A 14433-nucleotide genomic window follows, 5' to 3' on the forward strand; every position below is an offset into this window, starting at 1 on the left:
GTGGCCCTTCCAGGGAAGTGGGTCGCCCTGCCGAGGTCCTGGCCACCTCCTCCAGCTCCGAAGCCAGCAGCGTCGCCTCTTCCAGCCTCTCTGGCTCAGCCTCCTGCCTCCCTCCGACAGGGACCCTGGGCTGGCGTTTCTGTGGAAGTGCTGGGCATTAGGGCACGGACGTCCCGGGGCCATCACAGGGCCGGCCTGCCCAGGCTGTATGCCCAATGGGAACCCCTTTGCTTCCCGAAGCTTGCCCTCCTAGCCCCGACACCCACCTCCTTCATGAGGGGCTGTGTCTCATGTCCTCACCCTTGGCGTCCAGGACAGGGTTCAACAGAGACAAGGCTGGTCACTGAGCGAGCTGGTGACCACCTGCGCCCAAAGCCTGGGCCTGCCATCCCACCTCCCGCGCCATTCAGGGCAGAACACGGGGCCCAGGGTCCTTCTGGGTCCTCCACTGACGCTCCCTCAGACCCCTACTGACCCCATCCCTGCTGAGACCAGCGAGGCAGAGGCCTGCAGTGCCGGACACCAGGCCAGTCCTCTCCCAGCCCTTCCTCCGCAGGCCCGGCCACTCCACCGTGTGCGGCAGAGGGCGCTGCGGCCACAGCCAGGAGCAGCACGACCCCCACCCTCTGCAGCTCTGGCCCGGGGGTTCTGAGCAGACAAGGGCGGGTGCACCCAGGGCCCCAGGCCTGGAGCTCCCCGGGTCAGCAGGGGCAGGGGCTGCATCTCGGGAGCTGGGGGCCTAGGGCCCTCCCTGAGCCTGAGCAGCTGCAGGTTCTTGCTGACGCTGCATCAGAGGGGAGCTGGGGAGGCTGGCGAAGCCCCCCCACAGCCAGGGCCTGGCCAAGAGTCACCAGACCCTGGAGTCTCAGGGCAGCCCCCATGAGGCCTGGGACAGAGGTCCCTACACTATTTGGATGCTCAGGGCTGAGTAAGGCCAGATGCGCCTCACCCCAGGGCATAGGCTTACCGGGCCTTGGGGTCACCAGGGCTGTGGGTCACCGGGGCTGTGGGTCACCCGTGTGGTCTTGGTGCCTGCCTGTGAAGGAGCAGTAAGGAGAAGCCGTAACTGCCATCTGTGCCCATGCTGTCCCTGCCCTACTCCCACAGCCTCTCCTGGGACTGGAGCCTCTCCAGGTGCCCCCGCCCCTCAGCATGAGACTCGGGCGGCTTCCCAGACCCTTTGTGGCGGTTACCAGCAGGGCCTTTGCAGGACTCACTCTTAAGGCTGAACTTATTTCCTGTCCCTTCGTCCGAAGCTGGGGGTCCTGAGTGCAGCCACAGACGCTGGGTGGTCACAGAGGCCACCTGAAGCCCCCTGGGATCTCCTGCCTTCCCGGTGCCTGAGAAATCTGGGCAGGTCAGCCAGGGGCCCCCTGGCACAGGGAAGGGCCAGGCCCACTGCCCAAATCCCTGTGTACTGGATGGCACAGGGTGGGAGGGGCTGGTCTCCCACCTGACTGGGGGACGCCTGGAGTGCAGGGGTGAGGACCCAGGGTGGGGGTCACCCGAGCCCCTGGAAGGTGAAGGCCCAGGAGCTGGGGGCTCCGGACAGGGAGTGTCAGGGCCAGGCCACGCTGGGGGCTGCTGTCCTGTCCTCGGAGCTGGAGTCCCTGGAAGGGCACTGTGGAGTTCTCCCAACCTGGGCCACTGGGGGCTGCTCCCAACCTGGGCCACTGGGGGCTGCTCCGGAGAGCACTGTGCCAAGTGGGAGACACACCTGGTGAATGCCAAGGCTGGGGACAGTCACATGTGGATGGTGCCTGTGCCAGGATGAGCCAAGTCCCCACGATGCATGTCCATGCCAGCTCTGAATGGGACCTCATTTGGAAATGGTGGGGCGGCCCTGCAGGTGTAACTGGTGAAGCTGAGGGCACACCGGGTAGGCATGGGCCCTAAATCCATGGACGGGGCACCCCTAGGAGGGCAGTGGACACTCACAGAGAAGAGCCTGAAAGGACAGAGGCAGAGACTGGGGAGACACAACCACGAGGCAAGGAGCCAGCCACTCCTGGCGAGCCCTGCCCAGGACCTCTGGCCTGTGGACCTGTGTTCCAGGCCACCCAGGTTGTGCTCATTGTCACGGCAGCCCGAGGAAGCTAACACGGCCCCCACAGTGAACCAGCTGGGGCCACCCAGGAGGAGCCGGGAGTATGTGGGAGCGGCAGAGGCCCTTGGGGTGCTTCTGGGGGAGGCTTTCCTGGGAGTAATAGGTGAGGGGAGGGTCCCCAGCTCCCCACTCCCACCCCAGGGGTGGCGGCAGCAGAGAAAAGAAGGCCCAGGGAAGCAGGGGGTTCCTCCGTTAATGATCAATTGCAAACACCTCTGAGCTCTGGGCAGGCATGCGGTGGTGGCCCCCGCAGGCGTCCCAGTCACAGCTGGGCCAGTGGAGATGGTCCCGGCTGTCCAGGAGGGCCTGATGGCTGGGGGAGCCGGGCAGGCGCTCCAGGACCCTCCCTGTAGCCCGCACGCTGGGCTCTGGCTGGGGGTCCATGGGACCTCGCCCCCTTTCCCATCTCTATCCCCAGGGCCCTTGGGCAGCCAGGAAAGGCATTCGCCCCACTGGCTGCAGAGACAGGATGTCCTCTAGAGAGGGCTACTCCATAACTCAAAATAGCATGAAATTTAATTTTCCGCCTATTTGACAAGGCTGGGTCCGGGCCCCAGTCGGCAGCAGAGATAAGGGCCCCGGGGGCCCGGGGGCGAGCCAGCTGCGCCCACACAAACACTCCACGGTCCCCGGGCAGGCCGCGTGCAGGTGAGGCGGTGGTGTGCTCCCCCCTCGGGGCTCTGGTTGCTGGGCGCTAAAGCAAACGGGCTCTATTTGCCCAGTCTGCCATGACAATGCTGTCGTCAAATATTTGCCAGCCCCTGGCGGCTGCAGAGCCGGCTATAAATGCTTGTGTCCAGGTGGAGGTGCGCCTGTGGAGCAAGAGCTGCGGGCCCCGGTCAGGTAGGAGCCAGGGCCTGGGGGCCGGGGGCTGCTGGGGACCGCCACAGCCGTGGGCACTTTGAGTCTGTGAGTCCTGCTATCCAGGGCTTTGTGGGGACCACCACCCCTGTGTGAGTCCCCCAGAACGTTGGGCTGGCCCAGGGCTGGGCAGGCATTGGGGGGCAGGTGGTCATGGGAGGGTGCCTGCGTCTGGACAGTCCGTGAGCAGCCGGCCCCAAAGTCCAGAGGTCAGGCCACTGGACGCCTCCCAGGACAGGGACCCCAACACTTGAGTGAGATTAGGACCATGGTGTGGCCAGCCATGTGAGGGGGGCATCGAAGCTCACCTCCCCGACAGCCAGCAGGGAAACATCCTGACCCGGAGGAACGCCTGTCCCAGTGCCCTGGCTGCTCCCTGCACCCCTCCTCCCTCCCCGCAGCCCTCCTCCCTCCCCACAGCCCTCCTCCCTCCCTGCAAAAGTCCTCCCTCCCTGCAGCCCTTCTCCTCCCTCCCTCTGCCCCCCTGCCCTAGGCTCCAGACAAGATGGGCTCAGGCTACCTTGCCCCGGGACACCTTGAGGAGGGGCTGGGCGGCCCTGGTCTAAGTGGTGGGCCCTGCCCGGCAGCTGGCCCAGAGGGGAGCTGCACCCATCCCACAGTCACCGCCCAGACACCCTCCTGCCAGGCCCCTCACCCCAGTGCTTCCCTTGCGTGGTCCCAGCCAGGTGCAGCAACCCCTGCAGCCCACCCCTTTAGGGACCTCCCACCTCAGCTGCCTCCATCATCAGAGTTAGGGCCACTGGGGTGCTGCCTCCTGTTCCCATGGGACTGTGATGGCCCCGAAGAACCCCACAGCGGCTGCACGAGCTCTGGGCTCAGTATGGCCGATGTCCCCGCTTTGATTAAGTACTATGGAGACCCTGGGTCCGATGCCACAGCAGCCCCAGCCGGGGACTCAGCTCCAGCTCAGCAGCCCCAGTCCCCCTGCCCTGGCCTGCGAGGGTCCCTGGCCACCTGCCTGGCTTCTCCAGGCCCCATCCCCAGGGCCTCCCTTCTTCCACCCAATGTGCTCCCCTCCCCAGTGACCACAATTCTAGTGACGCCATCCCCGTGCCCCACTCGACTCCCCATGCCCCCGACTGCCACAGGACCCCATGGTTCCTGCCAGTGGCCATCCTGAGTCCAGCAGGCCTCAGCCCCGGCCAACCACGCCCTCGTGCCCCAGGCACGCGGCCACAGTGCCCACCCTGTCTCTCCACACCTCACTCCTGTGGTGAGCCATGCCCTCGACAAGCACAACTGGGGGGCTGGGACCTCCAGGGAGCCGAGGAGCTGAGGAAGCTCTCCAGGGGAGGCCACAGCTCTGTGGGCTCCGAGTGCAGTGGCCATGGGTGGCCGGGGCACGGCCAGGCCTGACAGGGAACCTGCCCCTCGGTCTCCCTCCCCAGCCAGCGCCTGCTGCCCCGGAGGTCCTCTGAAGTGCAGGACAGTGCGGAGATGGCCGCTGGCGTGATCCGGCCCCTGTGCGACTTCCAGCTGCCCCTGTCGCGCCACCACCCCTTGCCCCCCTCAGATCCGGAGCCCCCCGAGACTTCGGAGGAGGATGAGGATGAGGAGGAGGAGCTGGAGGGTGAGGGGCTGGGGGGCCGCAGCCCGATCCTCCCGAGCTCAGGCCGGGCAGAGGCCCCCCCAGAGGCAGCCCCTCGGGGTCCCGGCAGCCCCGAGACACCTCTGCAGCTGCTGCGTTTCTCACAGCTCATCAGCGACGACATCCAGCGGTACTTTGGCCGCAAGGACAAGGGGCTGGACCCAGATGCCTGTGACATCTACGCCGACGGCCGGCCGGCCGGTGTCACTGCCCGGGAGCTCTACTACGCAGACCTGGTGTGCCTGGCCCGCGGCGGGGCCCTGGAGGACGAGGACACCCCGGAGCCCAGGGTCCCTCAGGGGCAGGTGCACAGGCCAGGCCTCAGCGGGGACAGGGCGCAGCCCCTGGGACCCCTGGCCGAGCTCTTCGACTACGGGTTGCGGCGGTACTGGGGGCCCAGGGCGGCAGCCAGCTGGAGCCTGAGGCTGGAGCGGAAGTACGGCCATATCACCCCCATGGCACAGAGGAAGCTGCCCGCGTCCTTCTGGAAGGAGCCGACCCCCAGCCCCCTGGGCCTGCTGCACCCTGGCACACCGGACTTCAGCGACCTGCTGGCCAGCTGGTCAGCCGAGGGCTGTCCTGAGCTGCCTGGTGGGGGAACCCCAGCCCTGGAAGGGGCACAGGAGGCTGAGGCCTAGTGAGGGGTCGGGGTCGGAGTCAGCTGGCTGCAGCGGGGCCGCCCTCTAAGGCAAAAGACTCTCCTCCCGTCCTCCTGGGAAGAGCCTCTTCCATCCCTCTTGGCCACCACAGGGCAAACCCAGACGCCACCAGGGCTGGGCTGCGGTGGGAGCAGCAAGGGTGGTCCCAGACCTGGCCATGCCCTGGCCTTCAGCCCCAGCAGAGCCCCTGGAGGGGCATAGGGACCCCTAGAGCCATGCCCACAGAAGGAGACTTGGATTCAGGGGGTTCCACCCACCAGCGGCCCCCAGGGGAGGCTGAGGGGCCAGCCCCAGAGATCCCGGGATCTCACCCCTCCCACCGCAGGCCCTGGGGAGGCTGTCCCCCGCAGGCATCAGGGAACCTCAGCTCTAACGAGAACAAGGCCAGCACTTTTACTTCTGCATTAAGTGCGAGGGTGAGAGCTGCTGCCCCTGCTCCCGGCTGTGGGGCTTCTCTGGGACCCTCCTGGCCTCTGACGGGACCGGAGCTTTGTGAGAGACACCTTCCACTGCAGCCACCTGTCCAGAGATGTGGCACGTGGCCCCTGCACCCCACCGCACTCCCCGTGGGCGCCCCCAACCCCGAACCCTGACCCAAAGGTGCAGGAGGCCGCTCAGGAATCCCTGCTGCCCACCTCATGGCCTGGTACACGCCCCAGCAGTTCACAGGTGCCACCTCGCCGGGTGCTACGTCCTTGATGAAGACCCGCTGCCTTGCCAGGGACGGGAACGCCTTGCGGCTGCCCAGTGGCACCTGAGGGCCCTCCTCACTCCACAGCCGAAGCATGGTCTCCCGCAGGGCAGCCATCTCCTGCGTGCGCTGCGGGACGGGGATGCCAGCGTCACCCAGGAGCCGGACCCCCGGGCAGGGGATGGCAAACGGGGGGCTTATCTCCCAGGAGCCCAGAAGCCATTGTCTTCAAGGAAACACTGCCCGGTGCCAGACGCTCAGACAGACAGATGTGGGTGTCTGCCGTGGGGCAGGCAGCAGGGCTGAGGGAGCGGGTGGGTGCCGGGTGGCGGCAGCCCAGGGCCTCCTCACCAGCCGGGCCTCGCTGTTGAACTTGAGGTTCTGGATGGTCTTGTTGGCCTGGACGCAGTTTTCCAGCTTCATTATTTGGTTCTGAAACTAAACACGGCCCCCATGTGGGCACGGACGGGGCTGGCCTGCCGGGGTCCTGCTGTCCACACGGACGTCCCCACTCCTACTGTTGACCGCTTAGAGTTTGGAAGGGGCCACCTGCCCACACACTGGCCCTTGCCCCACTTCAGGCCTGGGACAGGCTCTGCTGAGGAAGGGGTGCAGGAGACTGGCCCCGCAGGGACCCGGCAAGGGCTCAGGGCTGCTCCTGCCCTCGTGGCTGCAGACGCCCCATTGTGGGGGGCTCCAAACAGGCGCCTCCACTGGGAACTTCCAGAGGCTGAGACAAGCCGGCGCAGCTTTTTTTTTTGAGACGGAGTTTCACCCTTGTTTAGGCTGGAGTGCAGTGGCACAATTTCGGCGCACTGCAACCTCCTCCTCCTGGGTTCAAGTGATTCTCCTGCCTCAGCTTCTGGAGTAGCTGGGCTACAGGCCAGGCATGTGCCATCACTCCTAGCTACTTTTAGTATTTTTAGTAGAGACAGGGTTTCTCTACGTTGGTCAGGCTGGTCTAAAACTCCCAACCTCAGGTGATTCATCACCTCGGCCTCCCCGAGTGCTGGGATTACAGGCATGAGCTACTGAACTGAGCCTTGCCTGCCGGCCGGAAAATGCCCCTTAGGCTGGGGGTCCTGCCCACACGGCTGCCCCACCTGACCCTGATGGCTCCTCCTCTCCCCCAGCTGAGCAAGGGCAACCCCGGGATTACCGTGGCCAGCTTGCCCTGCATCTCCGCGATCTTCCGCCCAGGGCTGTCTTCCTTCAGCAGCTGCACAGATGACAGCAGTGTGGCCAGCTCCTGCCGCAGGGCCCCCACCTCGAACTCCCTGTGGCACCAGATGCCGGGGCCGGCTGTGGTGTGTGCTCGGGGGTAGGGCCGGGACCAGGGACTCGGACTGCTCCCACAGCCGCCATGGGGCTAAAGAGGCTTGGGGGAATCAGCTCTGTCACCCCTCCAGGGAGAAAGGTGGAGGTCCCCAGCAGATGGCAGAGGGAGGGCTTGAGGCTCCTCAGAGCAGCACCAGGGTGGTGGGGCGAGCACGTCTGTCACGGCACTGGGGGGCTTGTGGAGAGCAGCGAGTGTGGCAACTGGCCCAGCCCAGTGATGGTCGGTGGGGCCCCTGCCCCTCTCCCGGGGCCCCGGAGGCTGCACCTGGCCTTGCCTTCGGCAGAAATCCTGAGGTCTGAGTCGCTCTTGTGAAGCAGGCACTTGTCTGAGACGCCCTCTATCTGAACAGAACCAGGAGCGGCGGACGGCCTCAGGGCCCAGTCTAGCACCAGGAGGGGAGAGGATAGGGATGGGAAGAGTCCCACACCACCCCCAAGGCTAAATGCACCAGGCTGGCTGTGCCTTCGCCCACCTTCTGGGGGAGGCCGTCCAGCTTCTCCTGCACTCCCTGAAGGTGCACGGCCACCTCCTTCTGCCATCTGGCCAGGTCCTCCAGGGACTTCCTCTCTGCACCTTCCCATTCGGTCTTTGCCTGGGATACAGACACCCAGTGAGAGACAGAGCCCAAATGGGAGGACAGATGGATGGATGGATGGTGGACAGATGGACACAGGGAGCTCTGTGGGGCAGGCGGCCCCCATGGGCACCTCCGACTCTGAGACGTTTGTGCACCAGTCTGCAGGCAGCTGGGATGGCCCAGCCAGGCACACTCTGGGGACACATATGCCAGGGGGGCCCGGGCAGCCAAGGGACCGTGGGGCTGTTCCGACCACACGGGTGCCCAAGGGAGGCAGGGCCAGCCCCAGTGGGATTCAGCCCCGAATCACAGGCTGTTGCCACATCTGTTGGTGGATGAGCAGGAACCTGCGGGCAGTGTCCACGCAAGGTGCATTACGCAGCGGTGGAAGGGAGGAAGCTCTGTGCATGAGCCAAGGAGTGGGGACACAGGACACTCAGGGGTGTCCCTGACAAAGCGGCCGCATGGTGCATGCTCCGTTTCCTGGAAATGTCCAGAACAGGCCAGCCAGGGAGACAGGGAGGGGCCCGGGTGGCCAGGGGGCGGGGGATGGAAATGAGCGCAGACGGGGCTGGGATTCTTTCTGGGGGATGAACGCTGTGAAGCTATGGGCATGATGGCCGGCCCTGTGAACAGACTACACGGAACTGCATGCATTCACGGGTAAGCTGCATGGGGAGAGAATCTTTCTCAATAGAGCTGTTAAAAAGTGAACATGCGCACGCCAGTGGAGGCCGCTTGTCTGCCCCTCTGCGAGCTGCCCGTGTAGCTGGGCCGTGGGGTCAAGGTTCAAACTCAGGCCTCAGGGGCCGCAGGTGCTGGACCGAGGCTGCTCAGGGGCTGTCCTGCCCCACACAGGAGTCTCTGGGACTCAGAGCCCCCCAGGACCTGGACAGTTGCCAGATGGGATGGGAGGCTTGGGACAGGCCTGTCAGGCCTCTACCATGGGGGAATGGTGGGCTGAGAGCTGAGGGGTGGGGACTCCCCCAGCCTGCCTACCCGCCACTGCCTGGCGCACCTTGGACAGCCTGAGGCCCAGCATCTGCTCCTGGAGGTCGAGCCGGCTGCTCAGGGCTGGGAGGCGGCCACTCAGTTCCTTTACCTGCCCGGCCAGCTGCACCACTGATGCCTCCAGAGCCTGGCTCTTCTCTTGGAGCTGCGGGGGACAGGTGGGCGCAGGGAGGCCCGGCTAAGGGTCCATCCTGTGTGTGGGGAGGACCCCGTGGGGGACGTGATACACTGCCCCCCCTCACCAGTGCCAGCTCGCCGTGCATCTCCTGCTGGGCCAGTTCCCCGGCCAGCTGCATGGCCTCCAGATTCTCCTGCACATAGGCGGCCAGCTCCCCGGCCTGGCTCTCCTCCAAGCGCCCCTTGGCGTCCCTAGGGGTTGGGGACACAGAGGCCCTCAGCAGGTCCTGCCCGCCTCTCGGCACTGGGCCAGGGAGGGAAGCTTGGCTGCTGGCTCTGGAACCTCCCAGGAGACCCCGGGATCGGAAGACGGGGTGCAGTCACAGTGCCACCAAGACAGGGCTTCACTGCTGACGGCCACAGCTGAGCACCCCAGGGAGGGCAGGCTGGACAAGCAGCCGGAGTCCCCATGGGAGGAGTGGCCGCACAGCTGGCCTGTCTGAACCTGGCTGCACCTCGGGGTCAAGCACTCGGCTGGGAGAGGCAAGGTCATTCCCTGCTGAGTCGGCCACTGTGGCCCCTCCTGAGTGGGACATCAGGGTCACCCCGGCCTGACAGCACCCACCAGGCCTTCTCCTCGGCCAGCAGGACACGGTTCAGCGACGCTTGGTTCTGCTGCACGAACTTGGTGAGCTGGGCCACAGCCGCATCCAGGCCCTGGCACTGCTCCAGGAGGTGGCTCTCCTGCTGCGGGGTGGAGGCCACCCTGAGACCCGAACCCCGGCCCCGGGCCTGCCCACCCGCCCACCGCCCACCCGGCCCCACCTCATGATGCCCTTGCAGGGCCCACAGGCGCTCCTCCATCAGTCCCCGAAGCTTCTCCCACCGGCTCTCCAGCTCGCCCCGCAGGCTGCCCTCCAGCCTCAGCCTCGAGCTCTCCGAGGCCTTCATTCTCTGTGAGGGGACCCCACGGTCTGCTGCAGGCCTGCCTCTGGGAAGCGGGTGCGGGGCAGGCCGGCCGCAGGCGGGCTCCTACCTTCTCGAGGGCCAGGAAGCTCTTCTGCAGGAAGCTGCACAGCTTCGCCTCCCTCTTCAGGAAGCGCAGACTCACCTCCTCGCCGAGCCTGGTCACCTGGGCCTGGAGCAGGGGCACGTTGTCCCGTGGACAGCCTCTGCCCGACACCTGGCTGGTCCCGCTTCTGCCCATGGTCTCCAGCAGAGTTGGAGTCCCCTGCTGTCCCCCAGCCCAGCAGAGCGGGGCCTGCCACACCCTCGGCCGGAAGAAAGCCAGAACGGGCAGGAGCACTCGGTACCCAGGCACTGAGCAGGCACGGGTTTGAAAAGTGTGTGAAGGCCACGCTCATGTGAGGTCCAGACACACTGGCATCCACCACCAATGCTTCCCAGGGAAGGCCGCCCAGCCACCACCATGCCCTGGCAGGGAAGTGGGAGTGTCGTGTGGGCATCCCCACGCAGAGGGAGCCAGGCAGGCTGGCTAGAGCCTTGGGGCCCTGTCTCCACCCCAACAGCGGCTTTCCTGCTGCACCGAGGGTCTGAAGGGGAGGGGAAAGGGGAGACGCACCGGCCCTGTCCCTGCATCTCACACACCCAAAGGGCAGGCAGGTGGCACAGGCCCTTCGCCAGCCACAGCGAGAGTACCTCCCGGGAAGCTTCCCCTCTGCCCAAGCCCCTGTTGGCCCCCTGGCCCCCAGGAGGCTGCCTGAGAGCAGGTATTTTTTGTAAAAAGCCAGATGGTACATGTTCCAACCTCATGGGGTCTCTGCTGTGACCCTCTCAGCAAGGCAGTTACAGCCCCCAGAGCAGACATTGATAATGTGTAAAAAATATTTGTGTGCCAATAAAACTTTATTTACAAAAATAAGCAGTGGCTGGCACCTATAATCCTAGCACTTTGGGAGGCCGAGGTGGGCGGATCACCTGAGGTCAGGAGTTTGAGACCAGCCTGGCTAACATGGTGAAACCCTGTCTCTACTAAAAATATAAAAATCAGCCAGGCATGGTGGCGGGTGCCTGTAGTCCCAGCTACTCTGGAGGCTGAGGCAGGAGGATCGCATGAACCCAGGAGATGGAGGTTGCAGTGAGCCGAGACTGTCCCACTGCATTCCAGTCTTCTCCCCTACCAAGACTGTCTCAGAAGGAAAAAACACTTTGTGGGAGGTCGAGGTAGGAGGAAACTTGAGCCCGGGAGTTTAAGACTAGCCCGGGCAATGCAGCGAGACCTCATCTCTACAAGACAAAAAATTACCCAGGCAGGGTGCACGTGCCCACGGTCCCAGCTACTTGGGAGGCCGAGTCAGAAGGATCACTTGAGCCTGGGAGGTCGAGGCTGCAGTGAGCTGTGATTGTACCACTGCACTCCAGCCTGAGCAAACGAGCAATACCCTGTCTCAAAATAAGAAACAAGTGGTGGCCTGGCTTTGCTGCCTCTGGCCCTAGAGAGCACTCAGCCACCCGTGCTCAGGGAAAGGTGGACGCCCTCCTAAGCGGCAGCTCCCCCACACCTGGCACCTCGGGAATCCTCAGCCCAGCGCCTCTGCCTGCTCCACACAGCCACTCAATAGGTTTCCAGAGGGCAGCGGAGCTATGTGGGTGGCAGTGGAGCGTCCCGGCAGTCCTGGCCCACACCTGGCGTGCAGCCTGGTGCGCACGGGAACCCCTACAGTCCCGTCTCTCTTTGTGAAGCTCAGGCCTGGGCTGCAGAAATGTGCAGCTGCCTGGTCCCCTCCCCAGCCGCAGCAGGGGGGCCCTGCTAAGGCCACAGTGGGAGGGGGAGCTGCACTGGCCCGGTGGGTGGGACCCTGGGTTCTAGGAGCTCGTGTCCTCAGAAAGGCGACCCCCGCTTTGTGTGCAGGGAAAATTAAGCCTGAAAGTGGCCATGGAAGGCGCTTCGGGGCTGAGCTCTGTCGATCCAGCAGGAGCTGGCTGTGTGGGGAGGGCTGCAGGGGCAGGACACAGGCAGCTTCCTGGGGTGAAGCGCGCCCGGGTGTACAGCTGCTGGCCTCACGTGGCCACTGAGTGTTTGCTTTTTTGAGATGGGGTCTTGCTGTGTTGCCCAGGCTGGTCTTGACTTCCCAGTCTAAAGTGATCCTCCCGCCTCCACCTCTCAAAGTGCTGGGATCACAGGCATAAGCCACTGCACGTGGCCTGAGCTGTTGTAATGGGGCGTCTGACTCAGGAATTTTGTTCTAAATCATCTACGATCGTAGCTGATTTCAGTGGACACAGCTATGTGGTGAGTGGCCACATCGGACGGCACCGGCCAGGAGGAATGTCTCCTCCTCGCCCTCTAGCTGGACCTGGACCGGCCCCCTGAAGGCTGGGCCTGGCCCAGTGGTACCTCCATCCTGGCCACCTCCAGGTCCACCCTCCGGCTGCTGTCCTCCTGGTCCTTCCGCAGGGCACCGCAGGCCACCTCCCGGCCCTCCTCCTCCTGCCTCAGCAAGTCGGTCAGCTTGGCCAGCCTAGAGACATCAGCTGCGGTCACACCAGGGTGAGGTGGACCCACAGGCCGGCCACGCAGCAGGTGGATGACACCCGCCCACTCCAAAGAAACACAGCACTAGGAGCAGGGCAGGGCTGGTGCGAGTCTCTTCCCCACGGAGGGTCCTCAGCGGGCGCAGGCTCTTCAGCAAGCTCAGCACCGAGTGCGGGTGCCCTCTGGCTTACTGGGGAAGCATGGCAGGGAGACCCACATCTTGGCTCAGCCAGGGACTCTCAAATGACCCACACAAGGTCCGCAGCCAGCCCTGGGTGGCAGATGCCCACCTGAGGCCGGCCTCCTGCTCGGCGCCCTTCCGCTCCGCCTCCAGCTGTGCCTGTCTCCTCCTGAGCTGGCTCAGGGCTTCCCGGACCTCCACCAGCCTGGCACACAACGAAGCCGCTCCCGAGAGGCCCAGGCAGGCCGAACAGCCTCTGGGAGCTAGGGTCCAGCTGAGGGGCCCCTGCAGCCACCTCCCATGGCTTTCCCCAGTCTCTGCAGGCTGGCCAGGGGTGTACAAACCCAGCCCTTTCTAGCTGGACCTGGATGCGTATCCCTTACGCCAGGACACCCTGCGGGGGAAGTGGACCCCCACCAGACCTGCCACTGCTCTCCCGCTGCGGCCTCTCCGCCCCGGGCCTGCGCCTCTGGGTGTGTGGGGGTTACCTTTTGTCCAGGGCCTGCATCTGGGTCTGCAGGCCAGAGAACTGTGAGGAGGACGAAGAGGAGGAGGCCGTGGGCTGGGCCTAGACCCGGGGCTGGCACCTGCCCTTAGAGTCCACCCAGCTCCGGCACCACCGGCCCATGGGAGCTCTGGGCCTGGGCAGCAGGGGTGAGCTGGGCTCCAGGCGCAGAAGCAGCTGCCCCTAACGCCCAGGAAAGGGCAGCTGGACCTGCGGGTTTGGGGCGCCACTCACCTCCAGTGCCTCCTTCTCGGGGGCCTGGGCCGCCGGCCACACCTCCTGCCGCAGCTGCCTCAGCTCCGAGCCCTGCAGCTCCAGGCGAGCCCACGCCTGCAGCAGGGCGCCCAGCAGGCTCCGCGTGGCGCGCTCACAGCGCTGCTTGTGCTCCCGCAGATGGGCCACCTCGGCCTGCAGCTCGACCACCCTGGCCAGGGTGAGAGTGGGTGAGTCTGGAGCTGCCCCCGGCGGAGGCAGAGGCGGTGGCTGCGGCGTGGTCTGCCCTCCCCAGCGCCCCCCGCAGGGCTCACCACTGCTCCAGCTGGCTCCAGCGCTTGGTGGTGTCCTGCTCGGGGACAGAGGCCGTGGATGTTGGGGGGCTGGGCTCGTACCTCTCCGAGAGCTCTTCCAGGCTCACGGGCTCGGGGCTGGCCAGGCCTCCAGCCAGGAGCCCCAGGTCTTCCAGGGTGACGGCAATCGGCTGGGAAAGCCCCGATGGCCCTGAGGGGCTGCTGTCAGCCAGCTCTGCAAGGAGGAAGCTTAGGAGATCACCCCTCGGGGCCCGGCTCCCACTGGAGCTTATGGGAACAGGGCCCCAAATCCCTGCAGGACCCTCGCCCACCACCCAGAGCCCAACGCATCTCCCCGTTATACAGGATCCCGAAGGGCTCAGCTCAGTCCAGGGCCCAAAGACACACAGCACCGGGCGGCAGCAGCATGGTGGCACCCCACCCGGCCAGCTCCAGAGGGAGCCCCGGGGTCAGAAGCAGAGCTGCCTCCACCTCCACACCCACGGCAGGCCCCTCCCTGGGCCCCCGAACCTCCGCTCCCCACCCTTGGCTCTGGCTCACCTGACATGGCTGCCTGGGTTACACCAGCCACTCTGCCTGAGGCTGTGACCCGCGCCTGGGGCCTCTGAGACCTGGGCACGGGCCAGGGTGGCAGGGGCCACAGGGAGGAAGTCCCGTGAAGACTAGGGGCCTCTGGCGTCTCAGATGAGCTGCTGCCCTAGTCCAGATGCCTTCCCAGGGTCCCCGAGGAGGCAGGTATGGGAGGGCCAGTGG

At 65.5% G+C, this 14433-nt stretch overlaps 2 protein-coding genes and 1 long non-coding RNA gene across 3 annotated transcripts; 1 reads left to right on the forward strand and 2 right to left on the reverse strand.

The window, feature by feature from the left end:
- Positions 1 to 1357, reverse strand: LOC144578550 (uncharacterized). The gene is made up of 3 exons (XR_013524506.1): positions 1218 to 1357; positions 968 to 1036; positions 1 to 139 (listed from the first exon to the last, which is right to left on the reverse strand). It is a non-coding gene; the product is annotated as an uncharacterized LOC144578550 (long non-coding RNA).
- A 2936-nt stretch (positions 1358 to 4293) lies between these two features.
- On the forward strand, positions 4294 to 5337 carry PERCC1 (proline and glutamate rich with coiled coil 1). The gene has a single exon (XM_035266434.3). The coding sequence runs from the start codon at positions 4427 to 4429 to the stop codon at positions 5213 to 5215; it is 789 nt and encodes a 262-aa protein (XP_035122325.2). The 5' UTR covers positions 4294 to 4426; the 3' UTR covers positions 5216 to 5337.
- Positions 5338 to 5609: 272 nt separating this feature from the next.
- On the reverse strand, positions 5610 to 14419 carry CCDC154 (coiled-coil domain containing 154). Its single transcript, XM_035266431.3, is given in 18 exon segments — positions 5610 to 5694; positions 5697 to 5755; positions 5872 to 6056; positions 6279 to 6365; positions 7087 to 7204; positions 7531 to 7607; positions 7739 to 7858; positions 8862 to 8999; positions 9097 to 9223; positions 9597 to 9715; positions 9797 to 9925; positions 10008 to 10109; positions 12330 to 12453; positions 12758 to 12853; positions 13137 to 13177; positions 13388 to 13577; positions 13681 to 13894; positions 14221 to 14419. Coding segments are annotated over 18 exon segments (1998 nt in total). The 5' UTR covers positions 14228 to 14419; the 3' UTR covers positions 5610 to 5629.
- Between the last annotated feature and the right edge of the window lie 14 nt (positions 14420 to 14433).

Source organism: Callithrix jacchus, chromosome 12 (genome assembly GCF_049354715.1).
Source record: "Callithrix jacchus isolate 240 chromosome 12, calJac240_pri, whole genome shotgun sequence".
Taxonomy (NCBI): domain Eukaryota; kingdom Metazoa; phylum Chordata; class Mammalia; order Primates; family Cebidae; genus Callithrix; species Callithrix jacchus.